Consider the following 12,126-nt stretch of genomic DNA (forward strand, 5'->3'; position numbering starts at 1 on the left):
CAATGGCTGTGTCTGTCTCCACCTGCTGATTGGGCTCCCCACCTTCTGCCCTGGCCACTCCAGTGGGCACCAGCCACCACAGCACCCAGCCACTAACTCAGGCTGGATCTATGCAGCAGCCCAGGAAACTCCAGCGAATCTTAGGGCCACATCTCAAGCAGGGGACTCAGTGAAGTGGGAAACCCATTTCTGGACCATCCCACCGGCCAGGTGTGCGTGCCCCCGCACATAGAAAACCAGCTTTCAAGGAGAAGCTGCAAGCCAAACCTCCTGCCTGAGATGTTGGTGTCCTCTGCATCAGTATCTTGCTGTGAAAGCCAGGGCTTTTGGGGGGAGGGGGTGGGTGATTGACTCTAAAGCTGAGTTGAGATTTCTTTGCCCCCTGAGCTTTTGGGCTGTATTGGGTGGGGATTTGCAGCTCAAAATGTGTTTGAAATCACTCTCCTCGTTTTGTCTTCCTTTGCCACTGCCACTTGCATTGCGTGATGGCGGCAGGGGCATGTGTGCTCCCCAAAGCGACTACTATTCCTTCCTACCTCAATCCCATGACAAATGCCCCCCACCGTGAGATGTTTGCCAACTTCTCTCCCATCCCAAAAATCTCCCCCTCCCAAGCCAATCCTCAGAAAGTTGCAGCATGTCCCTCAATGGGCCTGGGCATTTTGACTCAGAAGTAAATTCCCGTCGTGGAAGGGATGGAGCCTTGGTTCAGGTTTACCACCTGACTGTGGCTCTGTCCCTGCAGGTGGCCTCACCACCTGTATTTTAAACATCTCCTTTGCAGCCTTAAGATGATGTCCACAGCACAAACAGAAGCCAAGTTTCAGATCGGTCCATGAGCCCCAGGGCAAGGGACCCTGGCAGTGCACAGAGGTTTGTGTTCTCTTGCAAGGAATCACCACTAGTCTCCAAAAACTACAATTCCCAAGGTGCTTAGGGGAGGGGGAAGAGCCCAGGAAATGAAACAGGTTTACTTTTGTAGTATTTGAATCCCATTCTTTAAGCCAAAAAAGTTACAGGTGGGGAACTGAGGGTTAGAGACCGCATTTGACCCAAGTTTGCTGTAAGAGCAATGATCAGGTCAACCTCCTCCAAAAAGGCCACAGTGGACGTTGCAGTCTCCTTGCTATGGCTGGCCCACTGGGTTTCTAGTGGATTCAGTACAAACATCACTTGCCATGAATATGGGAAAGACCACAAAATGCATTGCCAGCAGCACCACCGTAAAACTCAGAGCCAGACCTACTTAGAACACAGCCGGCATTCTGGCAAAGGAGCCCCCCTGTTTGCAAGGAAGACCACTGAGTTGGAGGCTGGGAAGGGAGCCCAGGGACCATGCCCTGACCCCACGACAGGATCCTCCTCACTTTAACTCTGACACCCTTAACCAGCAAAATCAAGGCTGGCTCACATGGAGCCAAAGCAAAGGGCAAGTAGCTCCGGACGACCCGAGCGACAGAGCCAAGCCACGTTCTACAGGAGAAGGGGGGAAGGAAACACACAGCCTTACGGGAAAATGCCTTCTCAACCCCAGATCTGCTGGATCCCGAGTCTGAAGCAAGTCTGAAGTTTACTGAGACAAAATCTTTGAAATAAGCATAGGGGACCTGTCTTCCATTGCTTCCAAGGCAGAATGCAGGTGTTCACTGCACAAGTTTGGTCCGGTAAAGTCTTCTGCAACTATAAAGTGGGGGCAGCAGTCTTCCCTAAAGAGACTGTGGCTGTGCACACACACACACACACACACACACACACACACTCATTTACCCTGCATGCAGCACTCCCCCAACTCTGCTTTGTGAAGCCATCTACACACAACGTTAGTCACCACCCACGTCCATCCCATAGTTTCTTGAGAATGGCAGCAGGGTTCCCCCCCCCATGCATTTCACCCCAAACCAGCTTTGATGGGAAATGTGGTCCATGGGAAGACATCCATGCCCTCTCTCTGACCACCAGTGAGCACGGATGATGCACAACTTGGAAAAGTATCCAGCTCTACTGATGTGTGCAATGTCATGCAAATGTGTTTTGAAATGCAGTCCTGCTGCCTTTTATGCCGGTGTTGAGCGCACAGCCCATAAGTGGAGCTGGCTGGATCAGGCCAATGGCCCATTCAGTCCAGCATCCTGTTCTACCAGTGGCCAACCAGGTGCCTGTGGGAAACCAGCAAGCAGGATCTGAGCACAAGAGCCCTCTCCCCTCCCATATTTCCAGCGACTAGTACTCAAAACTTTACGGCCTCCAACCATGAACACGGAGGACAGACATCATGGTTAGTTCCCTCTCCTTCTGTCTTCTCTCCTCTGCCTGTCTCTCAAGAGAAGGAAGGTCTGGATCTCACCCACTTTAAGGGTGCATTCACATTATTGCCTTAGAGCCAGTGACATCGTTCCCAAACAAAAACATCTTGGAGGTCCCAGGCCACAGGGAGGTTAGGCTGGCCTCAGCCAGAGCCAGGGCTTTTTCGGCCGTGGCCCCGATCTGGTGGAACGCTCTGTCACAAGAGACTAGGGTCCTGCGGGACTTGACATTTTCCGCAGGGCCTGCAAGATAGAGCTGTTCCACCAGGCCTTTGGCGAAGGCACAGTCTGACCCCCTCCTTTGGTAATCCTCACAGAACTCTAGCCCAATGGTTGCCATTAATTTGATTTTAAATTGATTTTAAAATTAATTGATTTTAAAATGCTGTGTTGTTGTTAGCTGCTCTGAGCCCGGCTTCAGCTGGGGAGGGCGGGATATAAATAAATTTTTTATTATTATTATTATTATTATTATTATTATTATTATTATTACCGTCTGGTATGTTTCACAGGGCTTCCCTGCCTAGCTGTTCACATCAGCACAGCTTCCTTAGTGTCCGATTGGTTTTCGTTTGTATTCACACCAAGGGTCGTTGATAGTGTGACGGTATCTTTATCCCACGGATGCTCAATGTTGTGACTAGTGCATGCTCACAGGGGTTGAGGTCAACTGAGGTACAGGAGGCTGTGGTTTCAAATGGGGCAACCAGGGGTTAGCAGGAGGCTCTGTTGCAGAAGTCAAAAGGCAAGAGCTACTGAAAAAAACATCCCAGGATCTAAGACGCAAACGAAGCAGGATTAAGGTGATCTTTGTGGCTCAAAAAGCAGGTAATTTAGCTTAAGTCAATCAATCTCAGCAAACATTACAGAAGATGAGACTCAAAGGCAAGCTGAGCAGCTGGGGGACTCAAATGGACAGGAGCCCCCCCCCCCGCTCCCCCACTCAAATGGTGTCAGGTAGTAAATCACCAAAAGGAATTAAACCAGTGCCATGAATTACTGACAGAACTTGATTTAATAACAGGCAACTGCTGTTGGAAATGAATTCATCTGAGCAATCAATCCCCAGTAAACCGACAACAGAAGCAGGCAGAGTTAACTGAGCTGCAGGCCCTGATCGGGGCTCAAGGAAACAATCCCCACGAGGGGAAGAAACACAAGACAGCGAGCTTTAGAGAGATGCTAATGCGTTTGCACCTCATGTGAGCACAGACTAAAAACCCAGCACTGGAAATGCACAGTAAGTGGGAATGTGAACACAGCCTAAGCCTGATTCAACGGCTAATTTGGTGCAGCGTGGGGTGGAATCTGAGTGGGTGCAAGAGAAGAGGTGCTGCATCAAGCTATTGGGGACATCCGTCTGAATAAGAGACTTCAGAATCCTATGGCAATATGTCCTCCCAGTTGCCAGGGCATCTTTGACCTGAGCAGTCAGCAGAACTAGCAGCAACATGATAGAAAAACAATAATAATAAAAAAGCCATCCTGCTGATAGGTAAAGGTAAAGAGACCCCTGACCATTAGGTCCAGTCGTGGACGACTCTGGAGTTGCGGCGCTCATCTCGCTTTACTGGCTGAGGGAGCCGGCATACAGCTTTCGGGCCATGTGGCCAGCAGGACTAAGCCGCTTCTTGCAAACCAGAGCAGCACACGGAAACGCTGTTTACCTTCCCGCCGGAGTGCTACCTATTTATCTACTTGCACTTTGACGTGCTTTCGAACTGCTAGGTTGGCAGGAGCAGGGACCGAGCAACGGGAGCTCACCCCATCGCAGGGATTCGAACCGTCGACCTTCTGATCGGCAAGTCCTTGGCTCTGCGGTTTAACTCACAGCGCCACCCGCGTCCCTTCCATCCTACTGATACATGGTGGCAATATTACAAGTTAATCAATCAATCAATCAATCAATCAATCACTTTCAACACAAGCATATCAAGGCAATGTACAGGCCAAGGCTGAGAGATAAGAGGCCACCTAAAGCCATCCACATTGGAGAAGGCGTTTGAAATGCGTCCTCCTACAGACATGCACAATTCCTGAATAAACTACAGGAATACAGGTGTGAACATATACGCACTATGAACACAAAAACCTAGACGTTACACACAGAGTTCAATTCTGGTGGGTGTTGTGTTTTCACGTTGCACAGCAATGCTATCGGTGATGCACCCACAGTGGCCCAAACAGTGATGAATGCATTTCATTAAAAGTTCAATTAATTGCTGCTTGCTTGGTTTCCGTTACAGGCGACAACTGCTGCGCTTGGCGTGGCAGGCATAAGCTGCGTAATTTGGAACAGACTTGCATTACGCCACTTTAGAAATCCATGTTGAGACTGCAGATTACAATAAGCTGCAATTAACCAATTTGATAGGAATCCCAAAAGGCCGCAGTGGTTGAAGTTTTCCATCAATGGACTCCAGCGTATTTCAGGAGGGTGGGGGAAAAGAACGGATTTTCAATGGCAAAAATATTGTCAGAAAAATACCCAAGTTTTGTGAGTATGTAAGTTGCACAAGTAAGGAAGTTGCACTGAAAGCCGGTCTGTTTAGAAGATGAAGCTCAAAGCATCTGGGGGGGTCATCTGGCTAAAGTGCTTTCCAGACCTACTGATTTGGTAGAGTTAAGCCAGGTTAGGAACATAGAAAGCTGCTGACTGGTACATGTTCTCCAGGCTTCCAGACAGGGAATTCCTCCCCACCCTGCCTGGAGATGCCAGGGATGTTAAGAGGCTCAGGTGCTAATGTGAAACCTTAACTACCGTATTTTTCGCTCTATAACACGCACCCGACCATAACACGCATGTAGTTTTTAGAGGAGGAAAATCCGTAGGCATGCCACCCGTAGGCATTCCCTCCATAACACGCACAGACATTTCCCCTTACCTTTTAGGAGGAAAAAAGTGAGTGTTATGGTGCAAAAAATACGGTACTTGCTCTGTGAATGACCCTGCTTTGTGAATGCACAAGCTTGGGACTGCAAGCTCCCCGCTCCCCACTCCCCTTCTCTTTCACAGCCACGTGGAGGAAATTCACCTGCTTTCAAACAAGCCACGGTTCCTCATCATGCCTAAATTCAGGAACTGTAGCTTAATTAAACTTTAGCAAGTGAACAAGCCCAGATCAAAAACCATGGTTGATCCTAACCAAAGTTAAAACAAACCACAGTTCCCTGACTTCAGATGCAATGAGGAATTAGGCTAATTCAAAAGCAAAAGTGGTTGCTCCAACTTCCTTGCAGCTGAAAAAACCCCAAACAAACAGGGAGGGAGGAAGAGTATGTTTCTTTCCTGCGCTGTATGAAAAAGTACTTTCTGTGTGTGTCTAGTGGGGAGCAGACGTACAAGGGGCAAATGTTTTCTAGATGCCAAATTCCTTCTCCTGATAACACACAGTATTACTTCACCTGTTGCCTATGGCTAAACTGGCTCACTCTTTTCAGTGATGCGCTGCGCATTCTCAGTTCTTGCTTTGTGCTTGTGACACAGGCGGTTGTGTTGGGTGTGGAGCACATTCGCTTGTGGAGGGTGCATCGAAAGTGGGCATGATCAGAGACCACACTTCATCCTGCATCCATGCATTCAAGAGTTTCAAGGTCACACGACAGCCACGCAATATCTCTAGAGAAGGGCAGGGCCAGAGAAGGGCATGGCATGGAAAGGGTCAAGAGTCCTGAGGGCCAGACAGAGAGGCAGGGAGGGCCACGCTCAGGGCCTGGGACTGATGTTTCCCACCCTATCCTGGCCTGGTCTGGGTGGTAGAATGTTTGCAAACACAGGCAATAGCTGTGCACCTTGAATGAGCAGAATGTTTCCTCTGCCTGTAAATCCCACTGTGTTCCTGTATCTGGACTGGGTTGGCAGTGCCAATCTATAACTCTCCTCTGTCCCCTTGCCTGCAAGCTTCCACCCCTCAACTCCCAAATTCGCCACCCACCAGAATTTTGTCTTTCAAGAGCAGCTAATGCTGCAGCTACTGCAGCCTATCTGCAAGGAAAGCAACAACCTCCAGTTGGCTGTGGTAGTCTTCAATGTGTTCAGACCTGGGATTCACCTTTCACCCAAGCGTGCAATGGGGGATCCATTTAAACAAAACAAAACAAATATTTCTATGGTGGGAGTGCTGCTGTGGCCACCCATCTTAGATCCAGACCCACCAATAGTTTGCCGAACCCCTGATAGGGGTGCCACATTTGTTTGCCTCGGAGGACATGCCTGGGCTGAGCTGCAAATGCAGTTGTTCCGAGGTTCCAATCCACGTTTAACTACGTGGCTCGTGGGGAGGCAAACAGTCAATGCCCTAGCCTACCTTACAAGGCTGTTGCTGCAAGGCTAAACTGCCACCCTGAGTTTCCAAGAGGGTGGGTGGGGTGCAAAGAAGCAGAAGGCAGTCCAAAAGCCACTGTGCCCCTTACGTGCCCAAGCAGTTCCGATTCCCCAGTGCCAGCGAGAAGGGGTCAGGCATCTGCCTTACACTCCTGTTCCTCCTACACACTTACACACACTAGTTGTGTAGGGTTTTTGCAGGCCTTACTTGTTGCTGTCCCGGTACCGATAGATGTAACATCCTTGTGGCATCCCGCTCTCCTTGTCCAAAGTAAACGAGAGTTTCAGCTGCAGAAAGGAGGCGAACGAAAGAAAGGAAGGAAGGAAGGAAGGAGGGGGGGGGGGAGAGAAAGATTTTTTTAAAAACAACAACACACAACCACATTTAGGCGATGTTCTCAGCCGCGGCAGCAACCCCATGAAAGGCTGAGGGGAGAGAGCAACCTCACCAAGACTGACACTCAACCGCTGAGGCCTGGAACATAGAGCAGGGCTCCAAACCTCAGGGAAGACAGAGTCACATGCCTTGCAGAAAAAGCACTGGCTTTTTCCACTCCTTTGTTGCTATAAAGTGTTTGCGGTTCTCCCGAAATGGCGTGGGTCATGACAGCTCCCTCCCCCCCCCCACCTTCGAACACACTCCAAATCCACCACCCACACACATCCATAGCCCTGCAAGAAGCAGCTCTGCACCTCCTCTGGGGTACAGGATTCTCCCCCAGCGGCCTGACTTCCCACGAGCCTCTTTCTCTGTAAGTTTCGCCCCTGCGGACCTGCAAGCACATTTGGGAGGGAGAGAGAAAGAGAGAGGAGGAAAACCGCAAAGGGAAAGGCGACAAATTCTTCCTTTGGCACAGAGTTAATCCAAAAGCCAGTTGGAAGAGCTTGCAGTTTGGCCCCATGTCCAGCAGGGGGCTGCACAGGGTGACCTGGAAAAAACGTGGGGAGCCCAGGAGGGGCTGAGAGGGATTATTTGCTGGAAATCCAAGAAAGGGTTTTGGAATAGTGGGTCAAGTCCTGTGTTATCTAAGGCCAGTTCATTTGAGGCAGGGAAAAACTCATCTGGCTACTACACTGAAGAAGAAGAAGAAGAAGAAGAAGAAGAAGAAGAAGAAGAAGAAGAAGAAGAAGAAGAAGAATGGAATTCAATACAGCTCTGCACAGATTTTGATGTAGGACGGTGGAGTTTCTGAACAAGCAACTCGCTAATAAACACACACTGGGGCTTACTTCGAGCCACCCTCCCAACAGCTGGAATGGGTTTGAAAGGGAAGGAGGTGAGGAAGTAGCCATCCAAACCATGGCTGGTCTAAGGAGAGAATGAACCACCCACTGTTCCTACACTTATCGCCCTAAGCCAGGGGCTGGGGACCATGCCACTATGCGGATGTCGTGGGACTACATTTCCCATCATCCTGGGTCACGCTGGCTGCTGGGAGATGGAATCCAGCAACACCTCGAGGGCCACAGGTTCGTCAAACAGATGAATCGAGCAATTGAGCCAAGCCACACAGGGACAAGAGTGTCAGGAAGGGGGGAAATGCGGGTGTGTGCAGGAGAGAGAGAGAGAGAGAGAGAGAGAGAGCGCCCAGATTCTCAGGCCCATTCAATCTAAGCAAAAAGTCTTTCTCCAACCCAAGTACGATGCTCCGACAGTCCCTGAGAGCAGCGCTGGGCTGGTCAATTGTAGGCATGGAGGAAGCTGCCTTCTACTGTTCCACTGAACTCAATATTGTTGACTGTTAGTCATGCTGGCCACATGACCCGGAAGCTGTACGCTGGCTCCCTCGGCCAGTAAAGCAAGATGAGCACCGCAACCCCAGTCAGCCATGACTGGACCTAACGGTCAGGGGTCCCTTTACCTTTAATCTAGCATATCAGGGTTGAAGATTCCTGCACGGCAGGGGGTTGGACTAGATGACCCTCGTGGTCTCTTCCAACTCCATAATTCTATGATGTGCCCATTTTGCATATGCTCAATTACCAGCCCATTCGGTCATGCTTTCTGAACTTAGCAAGAGAGACACGAAAACGCACATTTTAAATTGCACAAATTCGCCCACCCCAAACATATTTTTGCAGCATCTTTTTAAGCCGAGAACAGAAACACAAAATTCAGAGCACCATCGGAAGGATAAGCGCCTCCCAATCTGCGCGTTAGCCTGGGAAGCAAACACTGGAGTGGACAACTTTGCTTACAAGTGCAAACCAAGTGAAATTCTCAAATAAGCCTACTTCAAACAAAAGCCTTTCCTGCACACACAGAACTGGTATGTCAAGGAGCACGTTCCTCATTTATCTTCTCCCGGACATATTGGTCTTGTGTGAGTGGGAATCTTTATCCCCCCCCCCCATTCAATTATAGGAGTCCTGTCCCCCACCAAACACTCATGGCCTCCAGGGAGACTAACTGCTCTTAGAGAAGAAGCTCTTTAGGACTGGATAACCTCTTGGCAGTCTGCCTTGCATGAAGAGGGAGTTATTCTGATGTAGCCTGATGAGGTGTGGCGGAGATGCTAATGAAACGGTTTTCACAAGAAGGACTCCTGGAGTGAGCCGCAGGTTGCCCTCAACGCTTCTGGACATTTTGGAGAATGGACGGCAGACCTGACCTTTGCAAACGAAGCAAACACCACAGAGAGACTGGCTTTATTTGCAGACAGTTCCTGGCCCTGAGGAAAACCCGAGAAGTAAAATTAACGGCCTATGAAAGAGCAAAGGCTTTATTAAGTCGCCCTTCCACCAGTGGGCCCTTTGCACAGCCAGCATGCCGGCTCATTAGACGCTGAGCCAATTTGCACTCCCCTGCAAGGCAGCAAGTGGAAATCGAAGCAGCCCAGCTCCCCTGACCCTAATTAAGACTGCCCAAGGTGCAGCTGCTGCAGAGTCCACACATCTCTGCACAGGTGCAAACCTGCAATTTTATTCAAACCCGGCTATTTGTGTACCAAAGCCCAATACACCCACAATCTGGGTTCTCCAGTTTGTTCCGATGCCTCAGCCTCATCTGGTGCAGGTCGATCAGCCGCAACTTGATGTTGCGCCACTGGGATTTGTCAGAAACCCTCGTGGCAGATTTTGCATCAGGAGCAGCCCTGGGAGGATGCCCTGTGGCGAGCTGGGCATTTGAATCCCTGCCACCCTGGAAAGCTAGAACAGTTTTCTCATGGAGTAATGTAAGCCACACCATTGGGCAGGGGGAGGGGACGCTCACACCATCCAGTTATTCTCCAAACCCAAAATAAATATAAAATTCAATTTAAATGGGGGGGGGGTCCTGCTGTGGAGAGTAGACATGGTGGGGCTTGTGAGGTCTGACTCGGGAGGAGGAAATTTCTAAATGTTACGATGCTAAACTCGCAGGCTGCGGGCCATAATGAGTGACAGCAATTGGTCCAGCTGCCCAACACCCCACCCCATATTTGTGGGGGTCCAGGTCCAAGTGAGCTCTGACAAAAGCCTCCGAGGAGGCCCCTCTGTTCACAAAGGCAAAGTATACTGCTGCTTCCGCGCTTGGGGACCGCAGGAGCATCCCGCAGAAAGGACGGCGAGGCGAGGCCCTGCTGGATCCCGTCAAGGCAAGCAATTTCTGGGATATATGCCTGTCGTCATTTTGTTCCGTCAACTTGCCACCAGGTTCAACTTGCTGCGGGGTAGAGAGACACGGAGCTCATCCATCACCCGGCCGCATTCTTCGGAGGAGAGCGCTGCAGCGCAGCAGTCTCCGTGCCTGACAAATCGCCCTTTCCAGCTCATTGGCACTGGGCACAAAAGGGCCGTTCTTCATGCCGGGGGGCCGGGGGGCGGATTCGGTGGGAATGAGGGGGATTGGGAAGGCTGAGAACAACAGAGGCTCACCTACCCAAGGAGCCTCGCTGATAAATTAAGATGTCATAGGCCCTTGAATAAGAGCTGCCAAGAAGACTAGTTGGGATTTCTTGAGGGTGGCAAACGCCTTCAGCACCACATGAACAGAAAAATGCCAGAGGTGGCATAGGGGGCAGCTTGGCTTGGCAGGAACATAACCAACGGTGGTTAAAGTTAGTCAAACATAAGTTTCTAGGTCTCCATTTTTAAACGCTCTCTTGTCTGCAGGCCTGTAACCTTGAGCACACTGTCAGAAACAAAAGGAAGTCTGACGTTCTTCCAGTTTGCATCGTCTCTGTCTGGCTGCATGGAAGAAATTCCTATCCCACTCCTGGTGAACAGGTTGAATGCCTACTAACAAACCGAGGCTCACTTCCCATGTGTTCTTACCCCAAAGTTGTCTGGTGTCACACGCTGAAGATCAGGCCCTAAAACAGCTTATCCCCACCTCCTACTTTTGTGGTCCTGCGCAACAGACCAGGGTTGGGATCCTCATTTCACCTACAAGCAAGTATTGAGGTGGTGGGAGAAATCCAAGTGTATCGCTGCCCTGACTGAGAATTCAACAGGGCCATTAAAAGGTGTGATGTGTTGTGAGAGGTATCTACCCTGTCCATCAACACCTGCAGGGCCAAAGGTGAACTGCCTTTGCAAGAGAAATACCTGCCATGCAGCCTGTATCTCAACAGCGGGGTCGGAAGAGGCAACAGGTGGAGGAAAAAGGGATCAGCCAGGCTGCCACGGGTTGAAGATCGTTATGCATTTTGGAAGGATTTGTTCTGATTTTAAGGTACTATAGGTCTCGCTGGCTCCTGCAGCAGGTTTTGAGAAAGGGGGCGTGGCTTATCTTTTGCCAAGCTCCATGCACACAGGTGGCACCCTAAGGGCCCTTGCCCAGACTCTGGAGAGCCACTTCCAGGCAGGATGGGCAGCGAAAGCAGCTTCCCATGTTCATGGGGGCAGGGGCCACAGCTCAGGGGCAGAGCATGCGCTCTGCATGCAGAAGGTCCTGGGTGCATTCACTAGGAGCGTGTACTTTTAAAATGAGGCTGCATTTAAAATTGCATTTTAACCTTTATTTTAAATTGGTCCCCCCCCCCATTATGTTTTTACTGTAATTTTACTGGTGTTAGCCGCCCTGAGCCCGGCTCTGGCTGGGGAGGGTGGGGTATAAATTCTATCTATCTATCTATCTATCTATCTATCTATCTATCTATCTATTTATTTTAGACGCTGAGCTAGGCCTGATCTGGTAGGCAGCAGCTTCCGACTGTCCCAAGCATCTCTAGTCACAAAAAGATATTAAGCCAGGCGGCTTCTTTTCGCTCAAGATTGCAAGAGCTGCTTCTAGCCAGAGCAAGCAAAACCGTTCTGCTGTGCAGCAGCTTCAGCCACCCCTGTCTGGATGACGATCTCCTTTGCTCCGCTGACCAGCGAAAGGTTTAAGTTAAAAACATTCTGGCCCCAAGCCTGCTTTTCACTTGGCTGTGCCTGTCTTCAGTAAAGAATGTAGGAACTTTCCCCTAAGAGAAAGGGGTCTGTCACAGTAACCTTGGCTCTGCGCCCGGGGCAACCTTCTGCACTTGACAGAAATAGCAGCGTGTCTTTCCTAAAGGCGCGTCAGAGTGGACA

At 50.1% G+C, this 12,126-nt stretch overlaps 1 protein-coding gene across 2 annotated transcripts in view; it reads right to left on the bottom strand.

Moving 5' to 3' along the window:
* Positions 1-12,126, bottom strand: part of DIS3L2 (DIS3 like 3'-5' exoribonuclease 2) — a 205,895-nt gene that overhangs the window by 35,416 nt on the left and 158,353 nt on the right. For both annotated transcript variants that reach the window (XM_053390822.1, XM_053390823.1), the window contains exon 15: positions 6,836-6,915. In XM_053390822.1, coding sequence (XP_053246797.1) covers positions 6,836-6,915 — 80 coding nt within the window. The remainder of the gene's footprint in view (positions 1-6,835; positions 6,916-12,126) is intronic.

The sequence above is a fragment of the Podarcis raffonei genome, chromosome 5 (genome assembly GCF_027172205.1).
Source record: "Podarcis raffonei isolate rPodRaf1 chromosome 5, rPodRaf1.pri, whole genome shotgun sequence".
Taxonomy (NCBI): Eukaryota; Metazoa; Chordata; class Lepidosauria; order Squamata; family Lacertidae; genus Podarcis; species Podarcis raffonei.